This window comes from Heliangelus exortis, chromosome 1, assembly GCF_036169615.1.
Source record: "Heliangelus exortis chromosome 1, bHelExo1.hap1, whole genome shotgun sequence".
NCBI classification, from domain to species: Eukaryota; Metazoa; Chordata; class Aves; order Apodiformes; family Trochilidae; genus Heliangelus; species Heliangelus exortis.
The window spans coordinates 132,451,274-132,465,595 of NC_092422.1; the positions used below are offsets into that span (position 1 = coordinate 132,451,274).

At 38.5% G+C, this 14,322-nt stretch overlaps 1 protein-coding gene across 11 annotated transcripts in view; it reads left to right on the forward strand.

The window, feature by feature from the left end:
* The window catches only part of LGR5 (leucine rich repeat containing G protein-coupled receptor 5), an 89,824-nt gene that overhangs the window by 44,869 nt on the left and 30,633 nt on the right, over nucleotides 1-14,322 (forward strand). For all 11 annotated transcript variants that reach the window (XM_071766829.1, XM_071766857.1, XM_071766887.1 and 8 more), the window contains 2 exons: nucleotides 8,330-8,401; nucleotides 9,914-9,985. In XM_071766829.1, the coding sequence (XP_071622930.1) occupies nucleotides 8,330-8,401; nucleotides 9,914-9,985 (144 nt within the window). The remainder of the gene's footprint in view (nucleotides 1-8,329; nucleotides 8,402-9,913; nucleotides 9,986-14,322) is intronic.

The window sequence follows — 14,322 nt, forward strand, 5'->3', positions numbered from 1 at the left end:
TTTCCTAAAGAAAATATCTTTAAATTTTCTTCTTTGATCTCTCTGAGCATAAGATTTTTTAAAACATCTTTTGACCCAATTTCTTTTTATATAACTGTACTAATTACAGTTTTAATTAATGTGACAGATTGAAATATTTAAAAAATAATTAAAATAGAGAGTAACATTTAAATTCCTAGTCTAACCAAATAATTCCTTAAAATCATTTTGAAGTACATATGGTGATTTGGTCCATTATTTAAGTAATAATTAGTACATAAATTAATCAGCCATTAATTAATACATTTCTATTGCATTGTGCCAAGAATAATCACTAATAAATGTCAAATTAAACTCTTCTCTCGAAATTTTAGTTGATTTTGCCTAAGTGCATGATATTCATACTGTGGGGCTTTTAAGAATGAAGTTTCGAATTAGAAAAGAGAGTTTATTATCTGTACCCAAGGTATAAAAGACACAGTCCACGACTACATGAATTTTAATGGAATTTTGTACGTGCTATACTAGTGTTTTGGCACCAAATTCAGGAAGGTTAGTACCACAGCAGCAGAACTGTCCCAGTTGGTGTTTTCCACTGTCCTGGGCTTTGTGTGCTTTCAGTTACTATTCACAAAAGAAAATATTTTTTTTTTTCACCAGTCTCTAGGTTTTCCTATGTAGGTTTTCCTTTTCAATTTTCTGTCCAGAGAGTTTGTTAGTTGTGGTATTTCATAGAATCATAGAATGGTTTGAGTTGGAAAGGACCTTAAAGATCATTTACTGCTATTGTAATGGTAATTACATTAATGGTAATTACATTACCTTTAATGTAATTAATTAAATGGAAAAATCTAATGGTACTAACCAACCCCATGCATGGGCAGGGACACCTCACACCAGACCAGGTTGCTCAGAGCCCCATCCAGCTGGGCCTTGAACGCTTCCAGGGAGGGAGCAGCCACAGCTTCTCTGGGCAACCTGTGCCAGTGTCTCACCACCCTCACCCTAAAGAATCTCTTCCTAATGTCTAACTTAATCTACCCTCTTCCAGCTTAAAACCATTACTTCTTGTCCTGTCACTACACGCCCTTGTAAAAAGTCCCTCCCCAACTTTCCTGTAGGTCCCCTTCAGGTACTAGAAGGCCTCTATAAGGTCTCCCCAGAGCCTTCTCTTCTCCAGGCTGGACAATTCCGATTTTCTCAGCCTGTCTTCATAGGAGAGCTGCCCCATCCCTCTAATTAGCTTTGTGGCCCTCCTCTGTACTCACTCCAGCATCCTGTTTGGGGGCTTCAGAACTGGACACAGTACTTCAGTACTGTGAACAGATTAGAGAGGGGAGAATCACCTCCCTCTACCTGCTGGCCATGCTTCTTTTGATGCAGCCCAGGGTATAGTTGCTTTTCTGGGCTGCAAGTGCACATTGCCAGCTCATGTTGGGCTTATTATCAATGAACACCCACAAGTCCTTCTCCTCAGAGCTGCTCTCAATCCATTCCCTGCCCAACCTGTATTAGTGCTTGGGATTGCCCTTACTCAGGTGCAGAACCTTGCACTTGGCCTTGATGAACTTCATGAGGTTGTCACAGGCTCACCCTTTAGGCCTGTCAAGGTCCCTCTGGATGCCGTCCAGTGTGTCAGCCTGGACTTGCTGAGGTTACACTGAATTCCACTGTCCATGTCTCCAACAAAGATGTTAAACAGCACCAGTCTCAGTACTGACCCTTGAGGAACTCCACCATTCCTAGTCCCCATCTGGACATCAAGCCATTGACCACTACTCTTTGAGTGCAACCCTCCAGCCAATTCCTTAGCCACCAAGTGGTCCATCCACTGAATTCATATCTTTCCAGTTTAGTTGCCAGAATGTCATGTGGGGCAGTATCAAATGTATTTCACAAATTCAGGTAGATGATGTCAGTTGCTCTCCCCTTGTCCACTTACACTGTGACCCCATCATAAAAGGCCACCACATTTGTCAGGCACAATTTGCCCTTGGTGAAACCATGCTGGTTGCCACCTGCCACCTCCACATTTTCCATCTGCCTTAGCAGAGCCTTCAGGAAGATCTGCTCCATAAGCTTGCCAGGCACAGCAGTGAGACTGACTGACTGGCATTTAGTTACCCAGGTCTTCCCTTTTTCCCTTTTTGAAAACAGGGGTTATGTTTCCCCTTTTCCAGACAGTAGGAACTTCACCAGAGTGCCATGAGTTCACAAATACGATGGACAGTGTCAGAAGGTACAGATGGATCTTGTCAGCAAACGAGAAATCAAACATCTGTTTTCCAAAAAAACAGGCAAATGTAAAACTGACTGAATTGTTACATTATTGATGTTAACTTACTCATCTTTAAACTTATATATATATATTTATATACAAATTCATGGTAGCATTCTCTTAGCATGCATTGTCTTTGTTCTCATTCCTTAAATAAAATTGGCAAATCAGTTAGTGAACAGAAGTAAAATACATAATCAAAGGAACAACAAGACCAGAGGGTATTTCATAGAATTATTTTTGTAAAAATCCTCGGTATCTTTGTACAGTTGAAGGATGGTTTCATATTGCACCCAGTTACATTCTGTATAGAATACTGCAGCAGATGTGGACTGAATAAATACAATGCAACACAAGTGATGCAATGGTATATAAACTAATATATATTAAAGGGCATGCATTAGCACTATCCTAGAAACATTTGAGTCAGTTTGGTATAAAATTTACAGGCATAATAAGAAGAGGCACATATGTTTATCATAAACTTGAGTGCAGTGAATTGCTACTTAACTGTATATGTTCTGACACCAAATTTTCACTGGATTTTCTCTTCTAAATAATGGAGCTTGACTCCTTTTACACTGCATATTCCTGTCACATATTGTTGACCCACAACCAAGATCCAGAGTGCATCTGTTCTCCTGCATTTCATCACCTTGCAAGATTTGATCAGTAGCTTGTTCCAGAGGATTCCATTATGATAATCCTGCTAGAACATGGTCTGAATATTAACTGATGTAAATATATGCCTTTTCCCAAGGAGACTATTATCTTCCTTTTTGTCCTTCCTATAGCTTTAATATTACTAGATTTTGACATGCACTTTGCAGACGTTTGGTCAGCATTTGCTGGACTAGATCATACTCAAGCCAATAAGAGAAGCAGCCATTACCCACATTGTACTGTTTGTTCCTGATAGTGAGGAGTAGCTGGGTTAGATTTGCCAGTTAGTTTTGCTTTCCAGACTTAGTGGAGAGGTGCTTTCTTTATTAAATACCATAGTTTGTTAGCTGCATAGAGAAAGCTTTTTAGTGTTTCAAGTTCACCTTTCATCCCATGAGGTATTAAGGAGATGCTTGTCCTGTTTCTAGTGGAGTCCCTCGAAGGTCAATTGTGGCACCAGTACTATTCAATATATTTATTGATGACCTGGATGAGAGAATAATGTACTATCAGCATTTTTGCTGATGACACAAAACGGGGAGGAGTGGTTGACACCCCTAGGAGGCTGTGCCTCCCATTCAGAGGGACCTACATAGACTGGAGAGTTGGGCAGGGAAAAATTTAATGAATTACAACAAGGGCAAGTGTGAAATCTTACATCTGGGAAAGAACAACCCCTGGTACCAGTATAGGTTAGGGACTGAGCTGCTGGAGAGCAGCATCAGGGAAAGGGACCTGGGGGTGCTGGTGGATGGAAGGATGACCATGAGCCAACAATGTGCCCTTGTGGCCAAGAAGGCCAATGGCATCCTGGGGTGCATCAGAAGGGGGGTGGTTAGTAGGTTCTCCTCCCCTTCTACTCTGCCCTGGTGAGGCCACATCTGGAATATTGTGTCCAGTTCTGGGCCCCTCAGTTCAAAGACAGGAAACTGCTTGAAAGAGTCCAGTGCAGAGCAACCAAGATGAGTAAGGGAGTGAGGAAAGGCTGAGGGAGCTGGGTCTTTTCAGCTTGAAAAAGAGGAGAATAATAAGCGGTGACCTCATTAATGTTTATAAACATGTTAGGGGCAAGTGCCAGGATGACGTAGTAAAGCTTTTCTCAGGGGTGACTAACAATAGGACAAGGGGCAATGGTTATAAACTGGAGCACAGGAAGAATTTTTTCACTGTGAGGGTGACGGGGCACTGGCACAGGCTGCCTAGGGAGGTTGTGGAGTCTCCTTCCCTGGAGACATTCAAAACCCACCTGAATGCATCCCTGTGCAACCTGTTGTAGGTGACCATGCTCTGGCAGGTGTGGTTGGACTAGATGATTTTTTGAGGTCCCTTCCAACCTCTGACTTTCTACGATTCTGTGGTGCAGAAAACATCCACACACAAAGCGGTTTTGTGATGGGGAAGAAAAAATATTGTAGAAATGTAAAGCAAATAGTTGACTGTGCTCAGTCACAGCTTTGTGTTTATTTGCTTCTTTCTGAGTAATGAAGTTTTTCTTTTCAGCTACAAGCAACAATTGAAAACAAATTAACAAAGAAAAAAATTATGCTAAATTTTCAGAGTTTTCTGTGGGTTTCATATTTGTTGTGTAGTCTTTGGGAACATTCTCCTGACTTGGTGATCACCATTTCTCATAACTATTACACTGCAGGGGAATACATCAAATGAGTAAGCAGATGGAGAACACTCAAGGGAGAGCCCAGTCAGCCTTTTTTTAGATCTGACCACAGTCCATGAATCTGACCTGCAGCACTGCAGCTATTCCAAGAGTGTTAGAATCCCAGCCTGGGATGAGCTGCATTGGAAGTTGTTATATAAATTGCTGAAGGAGGCAACATGCTTTCTCTCATCTCTTTTACTTTACATCTTTTAGAAAGAGAAATGCAGTGTTATAAAAACTTAGCCCATGCTTCAACCAAAAATATCCTGGTATCTTGACTCCAACAGTGGCAAGTAACAGGTACTGAATGAAGCATCTGGTAACACTTACCCATAAACTTTTCCAGCATCCATTAATTTGCAAGATTATATGAAGCAGCATAAGAAAAATTTAGTTCTAAAATAATACAGCTTGAAAAGTATGATGCAAAATCAGTAATGCTGTGTACTTTTGATTACTTTTTTTATTAAAGAGATATGTTACATTTGAGCCAGAATGTACTTAATGAGACATTTCAAAAATAACATCAGAAGCGCTGGAAATAAAATAAATTACTTCTAAAAATTTAAATTCAATGTTGTTCAAACAGTAGAAACCAGCCATTTGGTTCTTTAAGAGCTGCAAACAAGATTGTTAATTTCTGCTCTCAGAAATTATTAACTCAATGCTGAGCTATAGAGACAGATAGTATGTACATCCTCATTTGTTCAGGGAAAGTGATATTTACCCATCCCGACTGAAATTGCTACCCTAAGTCCATCCAAAGTTAACTAGAATGCTGGGCAGCTTCCTTCAAATAATTTAGGACAATGGAAAACAAAGTCTGTGAAGTGGAGAATAGTAAACCCTGATAGATACTTGATATGTACTGTATTATCAACAAGGGGACTGATTTTCCTCTATGTCAAAACAGAATAAAAGCACAGTAATAGCAGGAAAAAAATCACAAGGATGGCATTAAAAATGGTCAGGAACAAATAAGCCAAACCTGACGAGTTTTGCAGCGTGCCTTAAAAGACTGGTGTGGTAACTTTCAACCAAGAATATTGAAAGAATAATGATATTATTCAAATGAATAATTTTTGCTGATTTTTAACAAATACCAGAATGCTGGGGAATTCCAAAGGGCTAGGATGATGCTACTGCTGTGCCACATATTCAGAAGTTGCCTCATGGAGCACCCCAGGAACAGATAGGTGGTTTACCTGAATATAGTTCCACAGAAAACCATGAAAAGTGCATCATTAAAATTAATTTAATATGGTGACTGAAGGTATCAGTTTTCAACATTGTTATGTAGAACATAATTGTTGCCAGATGTCCACCTTTTTTGACCTTGTCAGTTTGCTTGGTGAGGGAACTATATGGACCTACATGTATTTTGGCATTTGTGGCACATTTGATGCAGCCCTCTATTGAAATATGCAGTTGTACATGATGACCATGATCATAGCTGAATAGGCAGAGGGGTATCATATAAGATTGTAGTAATCACTCTCTGCAAAATTAGTGATAGGTTTTTCCAGTCTGAAAAATACTCAGATGAGAACTTCAAGAATGACTTGAGGTTTGAAAAGCTCACAAGGAGTAGATGCAGAAGCTGTGTCTACTAGAGAGATTAACATGTGATTTAATCTTTCTAAAGTGTTTGTGCGAGACATATTTAGTTACTGAGAATTTATCTAAAGGGAAAAGAAGCAGAATATATTTTTTAAAAGGTGAAAACCTGGATACCTGTACCTACTGTTTTTCCAGTAAATTTTTGAAGACTCTTCGCTTTCTGGTTCATGCCAAGCTGGTGTCCAGACACACATCCACTCATGCTAGTAAAGTAACAGAGTAAAAGGGTCCTCTGGGGGTGAAGCAGACTTCAGTATTTCTAAAAGTTTGTATCATAAACTGAGATCAGTATTAGGTAGGTCCTGCCCGAGCCTCTACTCATCAGTGATCCACAAAGGGCTTTAACTTTCAGGGACCCAGTCATGTGTGTCTAACCTAGCACACACCTGCTTGATGACTGTTGAACCCAAAAGTCATTTGCATTTTCATTCAAAATGAAATCTGAAGCTGGAGAGGCCCTTCACACATCTGAAAAAAAAAAAAAAAAATAGGCTCAGCCTGTGAGTACCTCACCTTGGAGCAGGAGTGAGCTGGGTTTGGTTCACTCATCAGCATGCAGGAATGCCCAGCTCTCAGATGTCTGAACATCAGCATCCAGTGTACTCCAAAGTGAGAGACAAGCTCAGCAGCTCTGTCTGAAGCTGAGTGCCTCTGCCACGCCCAGTTCATTGAACTGAGACAGGAAGAAACAATTGCTCAGGGTTAAAGCTTACTTTGCTCAGCAGGTGTGTTTGTACAGCAAAAAGCCCTTTTCACAAACTGAAAATGCCTGAAAAGTCATTAGAGTTGGGAAAGAGATGTCTGAAGAGAAGGTGTGCATGGGACAGTGGACTTATCCTGGGGCAACTAAACTCCAGAGGAAAGCTGTTTAAGGGCCAGTCAGTGCTGGATCCTTGGGACTGCAGTCATAAGCACCTGGCCTTTTCCATGAACAGTACTGGCAACATCTGGAGCCTACTCCAGTGCTGTAGATTCCTCTCTGGCAGCTTGATACCTAAGGCATTTTCTGGATCTAGTCTTTCCTAAAGGGCCAGAGGCCAAATCAAATGTCAACTGCCTTATCACATCAAGGGCCAGAGGCCAAATCAAATGTCATCTCTCTTATCACATCACCTGGTCTGTGCTAACTGTCTGCAGTTTTGGTGTGCAACATCTTAGCTGGTGAGAAATACCAGTTCCACTTGGCTGAATTTGGTCTGCAAATAGAAGGGGCTTACATCATATCAACCCACATTTGTTGCCAGCTAAGAGGAAACACTGTAGGTCTAGTGACTCAGAGTGACTTGGGAATCTGACCCCTACCAGTCAGTTTTCCAGCTAGACTGCAGTTGTACATGGCACATTCATGCTGAACTGAAATGTCAGGAGGCTAAATGCAAGGAGCTTTGGAGTTGTACTGATGGGGAGCATAGAAATGCCATTGTTTTGCATCAGATACATCAAATGATCTCTTTTCCAGGCATAAACCTTACACAATGCTTCTTTTTTTTTAGAAAAGGTATTTGCTGTACTTACTTAGCTCTTTGAAATACTTCCAGGCATTCTGAAAAGGAAGATGCAATACAAGTACACAAAAAAGTCCTACAAATTTTAGAAAGTTTACTTTAGGCCAACCTATTAAACATCTGTTCATAAGGAAAACTATTATTCCACCAGTACAGCAGTTTTATGTGCTGTTGTTTTATTGTGAACTGTGGTCATTACTATAAGGTTATATTTTTGTAGTAGTGCAAATGATTTCAACATGCACAGACATCATACATGCACAGTTCCAACAGTTGCATGCCTGCAAATAGAGTGATTCTAATTTTTGTCAGTAAATATGTATTTCAGTTGTTGATTGCTTTAATCCTTAGAAAGTTGAATTTGATATGTGCATTCTAGACCATAAGCTCTATTTGCAATGAAATTACATTTTATATGTGCAGTTCAGATGTTAGTAAATCAACTGTACAGTTAAGGCCTTTTTTTTTTTTTTTCTTTTAAAAGTATATCAATGACAGAACAAGTCTCTTAAACTACTGCCTCTGGCATCAGTTTCTCAAATGAAACTGTGTTACACTTCTTAACAACCAAATTAATTCCACATGAAGAAAAAAATATTCACTCTTTTTCTTTTTCAAACTTTGCAGACGTCTTGCAGGAAATGGCTTGACATCCATTCCTAAGGGAGCATTTGCTGGCCTTTTCAGTCTTAAAGTGCTGTAAGTAAACTGTGTGTTGTTTGATATATTTCTGATTTCCTAAATGCTCCAGGGAACTAATTAACCAGTAAAGTTTTGATCAAGTAAATTGCATATTTTGATCAGCTCATTTTGAACAGTTCAGTTGAAGTGAAGATACATATGAACATCATTAAATCTTTGTTTTTTCATATAGAAAAATATCCTATACATAAAGGTTGGAAAGTATTAATGGCATTCTAAAAGCAACTTGCTCATCAAGTAGATGTCTCTGTACAGTATCAAAGGTAAAACTGGCCTAGTTAATAGTTTCTTTAATTGTCTCAAAAGCTCTGATATCAAGGTTTACATCTTAGTGGACTTTTTATGATCACACAAGACTAGGGGTAAATTGCCTTTTCTTGAGAATGAGGGAGAACACCATGTAATTAAAAATGCAGTTCATATTTTATATCTCTTTTTTGTGATAAAATTACTATAAGATACAATAAAAAATATGAAAAAAAACCCACTGTATTATTCTGGATAAAAATACAGTGCATATAGGTAGTAAAATTACTAGCAGGCCACATCACACATTTCACTAGAGGAGATCTTTGCCTGTGTAAATTTCACAGAAATTGTATTATTAGAAAGAATGCCAGCCTCCTAGGCAGTGTCAAGGCAAGCCAGGTGCTCTACTGAACAAATACAAAGCTCTAATGAAAAAATACCTAAGTGGAAAAGAAGTATGAAGAGCTTCCCACTCCACTACTCTTAAGTTGGATAGCTGCAGCTCTTGTTGGCCTAAAGAGTCTGAGCCTGCTAAAAATTGTTTCATTGACTATGTCCCATTGGGTATGTCTCATTTTGAAGGCAGCATGTACTACTTCAGTGTTACCCACATAGGATCCTTTTATAAATGTAGGAATGAAACCATATTCCAAGGGAGGAAAATACTGCTTTGAAATGAAAAGTTATTTTTTCAGTATTTGCAAGCTAAATTATGTGCTATTTGACCAAAGAGATTTGTCAGCAACATTTCATTTGAGAACATTTCATTCATGGGAAGAATTTTTTACAGCAGCAGTTTTTCAACATACAGTTAAGAGTCCTGTTTCCTATACTAGCATTTTTCTGAGTGAGGATTTCATGAGTGAATCCTTCACAGTTTTATCAGAATAAAAAACTGCAGTACTTGAGAAGGAAAATTAAATAAGTAGACAAGGATGACAATTTCAGAATCTCTGGAGGTAATTATGATCTCAAGTCCTATTGAAAGCAAATCAGTTCTTTTCTTCTAACTTCCTCAGCTGCTTTGAAAATCCCACTGAAAGCTGATTAACAAAGCTAATAAATACACTACAAGTATTTGTTTGCTTTGAAGAGACCTGGCATTTGGTAGGGGTAGGGGAATGGCATATTTGTGTAGCTTTTCTTTGTGAAAAAGCAGAACCAGTACAAAGGAGGTAGGTCAGCTTGGAAGAAAATATACGGTAGAAGGAAATTCTCTTCACTGTGTTCATTCTAGTTTTTGTGCTCCTCAAAATGTAGGATGCTGCAGAATAACCAGCTCCGCCAGGTGCCTACTGAAGCACTCCAGAACTTGCACAACCTGCAGTCTCTGTGAGTATACTTGATAAATCAACTTGTAAGTTTGCATGAAGAATAATATATGATTGCCTGTTACTTTTACTTAATAATGTGCTACCTCAACTCTTAACTCTTTGAGCTACTTTTCAAGACAGTTGTAAGACAATTGTACTCTCAATTAAAAAACAATGTGTCTGATTTCATTCCAGTAATTTCATGACACCAGCAGCTTCTTTGCAGCACTGTGGACTGATTCACTAGCTGAGAAGACACTACGTGCCCTTCAATCCTTTCTGTCTGTCTACAAGAATGTGATTCCTTGAGCACTGGCCTTCCCCATGGTTTCTTATTAAGATTCTTACAGGGGAAAAGAAAGAATCTCAAATTACTCCCTTGTATTTTTCATTTGGTACAATTTTTTCCTTTATGAAGTATGGAAAACACTATCAGCTCGTGAAATAAAGTGTACTAGAGGATGCTTAATTATATATTGTGTTTCAGAAAGGTCTCCATATTTATAGTTATGAATATTACAGATATTTATATATCTTGACTGTGCCATGCTGACTCACTCCACGAGCTTTAACAGTACTCCTGCCAGAGCTGCTAGACTAGGAGTGAGGATAGGCTTCTTCGTGGTATGAATGAAATTATTTTGATGTGCTTCTGCCCCATAACACAAGGATTCTTGTACTGGGTCATGCTAAAAACTCAGCTAGCCCAGTGTCCAGTCTTCAACAGCAAATGCCAAAGGAAAACAAGGTCAGGCAAAGAATGTAATAGTGCTCTTTTGTTAAGCTGTCCCAGCTGCCAGAGGTTTGCACTCAAGGGCTGACTGAACACTGGCATTTGAAAGTTCTTGAAGCATTTTCTTCTATGATTTTGTACAATTGCTTTTTGAGCCATTGTAACACTCCTGATTTTTTGTGGCAAAATCTCTGCTGATCAGCCATCCTGGTGTGGCATGGTGAAGTAATGCCTGTTATTTACTTGGAACTTCTCAGCACATTTGATGTCTCCTAAGTGCAGCATTAGGAGGAAGTTGAAACAACAGTTCCTTATTGTTGTATGCCAGATGTTATAGACCTCTGTCATATCTCCATTAGTCAAGTTTTTTCAGACACAGGCTCCTAGGATTGTTTCTCATATGGGAGCTCTTCCCTTCCTCTGGTCACCATTGTCAGCCTTACTGAATTTTTTTTAAATTCTCATGTATTTGATTTGAGATGAGTCCAGGAGAGATAAGACCTGCACAGCATGCTTTAAGTGTTTGCACTGTGTTTTTTGTCTTTTTTTTCCCTGAGCTCTGACCTATTATTTTATTCCTTATTACAAGTGTAGGACCTCTATCTAGCATGCTGGTAGCCCCTCAAGAATTTGTCATGAATTGCCTCTTCCCTGAGTGCCTCACTTGACACGTGCCTATACCAAAAATTCATCTGTCATGTTCTTAGTTAGCTGAGTATCATGAGTTCCTTCTGCTGCACCTGCAGCTCACATTTTGTAAGTGCAAGGCCACTCTTGCTATTTCAACATAGGATGCAGTAGAGTGTTTCTGAATTATCCACCAAACTCCATTGTCACCTGATTAAAAAAAAAAAAAAAGACTAAATTTTCTAAAGTATCTACTGATTTTGAGTGTGCACCATAAAGTATCTAGATGAGTGAAGATGGGCAGGCAGGTTGTTTGGAAGGAGTAAAAACTTAACTGACTACTTTGTGCTTTATGGACCACGTTATGTTTGCATATAAGCACTTTGGAATGAAATTACTTTCTGCAGAAGTCTCAAGATCCAAATGTGGAAGTGAATGGGAAGTTCAAATAACTATCACCAGAAAAAGTTACTATAGTGTGTGTTGATCACCAACATCATTGGTAATATCTAACAATGACAAGGACCGAGTGAACATCTGCACCAAGGTATCAAGCCTGGTTAGAATTAAGATGCATTGGTCGTGAGATGCACTGTGTTGAACATGTTCTCTTCCTTTTTTCTGTGTAACAAAGTTCTACCAGAAGGTTAACAACTTTGCATACATTCAATTCACCTTCAGAACCTGAAGAACAGAATTATTTAAATTAATTGATTTACAACAAATTTATGACATCTTTGTGTAACTCACCACTAGGCAGACACACATTATACTGTATTAGCTCCCAGGTTCTTGCGTTTATCTTGAACATTTGTCTCCTTGATCTATAAACCCTTTATTAAGGTTTCTAAAGGCAAAACAGCCCAAAGAATTGATTGTCTTTTAATTGTCGTTTGGTCAGTGCCTTTTTTCTTTGTTGACCAGACACAGACTGAAATATCTCAGCTGTATACTTTTGAGGTTACAGTTCTTTCCTTTGATCTTTGAAAAAGTCGTGAGAAAGGTCTGGTCCAGTGACTATATTAGATTTTCTTTCTGCTAAACAAACAAAAAAAATCTTGCTGAGATCACATCACTCTACGCACATTCTGGACCAAAACAAGATAAACCAAGAAAACAAGAGTTCCTTTGTTGCTCTGAAAGAGACTGTTGAATTTTCAGCAGAGTTTCTAAACAAAATGACAATCTCATTCAGACTTAGTTGCAAGTATTTTTTTCCTCAGGTGAACAAGTTGAAGAAGTAAATCGAACATAGTTTGTGCAGTCTGTATAAAGGACCTATTTTTTTTGTGGCAGAATGAAATCAGAGGGAGAATAGGAGTGGTCAGTAGAAACCTGTTGACAGCTGTGAGGCAGACCCAAGATGGAGTGATAGGGGTTTGTACAGAAAAGCCACTATCACCTGAAAGATGATCACCACCAGAAGAGATCTCTTTGAGGAAAACTATTACTCTTTTGTTTGCTTAAACTGGATTGTGGCTGTTAGATAAAGGTGTGCGTGATTCAGTTTCTTGTTTCATACAGTCTAGGAGATACCTGTTCACGAGGTGGTTCTTGCATTGGTTTCTGACTTACAATAGGAATTACTTTTAAAAACCTTTGAAATATCAGGTGTCTTTTCAAGAGTGCAATTAAGAGGTTAAAAGCTTTCACAAAGCCGTTCCTATAGGATAGCACTACTTGTATTTGTTATGTTTAACTGTGCAGGTGGCATTGTTTCTGGAACCTCATTAACACTTTGCTTTAGGATAATATAGATGCAAAATCTGAAAGCTGGTGACAGGACTCAAATCTCTGCCTTTTGTAGGTTTACTCAAGAAAGGAAGTACAGGCCATACTAACTACGTTGCTGCTACCTTAATGTGAGGAGGATCATGTTAAAATCTTTTTTATGTAGTTTCTATCATTTTTATATATAATTGTGTGAGCATACAGAATATATGGTTATATATATATTTATGCACATACAACTGTGTTCACTTGCAATGCAAAATTATCACAACTTTTTGCACAAAAATGGTATTTCTGGCAGATATGCTCTCTGTACTCACTGTAATTCCAGGCTCATAAATGACAGTATAGGTATCAATATTGGTAGTATAGGTATAAATACTGATCAATACATTAATTATGTTAAATGTCCTGTGGCACACAGAACAAGAATTGATGTACTGCTGGAACAAGCAACAATTTCTTCCACTTTCTTGTCCAACTTGTAATACAGCTGTCATGTGGAATGGCACAAGTTTGAGTGATAAGTATTCATAAATTTCTTAAGGTTTGATGTACCTCTAGAATAGATGAGTCTTCTTCAGACAGCAGACATTATTCAATAAATAATATAAATTATGGAGTAAAAACAACAACAAAAAAAACAACCCTAAGATTTCTGAATTTCACCTTCAGCAGCAAAAACCTATGAGAAAATCTGTTGCCTCTAGACAGACAAACAGCAGATTTTTCTGTCACTGAAGCAAAAAATAAGATTAAGCAATATTAAAATCTAAAAAAAAGTGTCTTTGTAGTTCAGTAGTCAACCCCAGTGACATGCTACTTTGATAAATAAATTAGTTCAGCTGCCACAGCTTGAATGATGATTATGCAGGACTCTAGTTCCCTTTGTGGCAGAAGGATTTAAGGAAGTAACCAGAGCATGTTGATTTTGAGGTGCGGTTTTGATGTCCAAGTTAAGCAGAAGGATATCTTTAGCTTATTGTATGAGCTATGATTTTCCTATGAAATGTAGTGTGAACATGAATTATCTGGATTATTAGTCCTAACAGTTCAAATAGCATTTATTTCTGTTAAGCTAAAAAGAGTAAAATATGTTTGCAGGCACCATGATTGAAAGGAAGGAACACAGAGTCACTGATATGTCACAAATCTTGGCAGAAGAGTTTGAAGGCTCACTTGAATGCTGTCTTCTGTTACTCACTTTGAGCAAATTTCTTCAGAACCAACCATAAGCAGATGATCTGTGGATTTTGTGTTTCCCA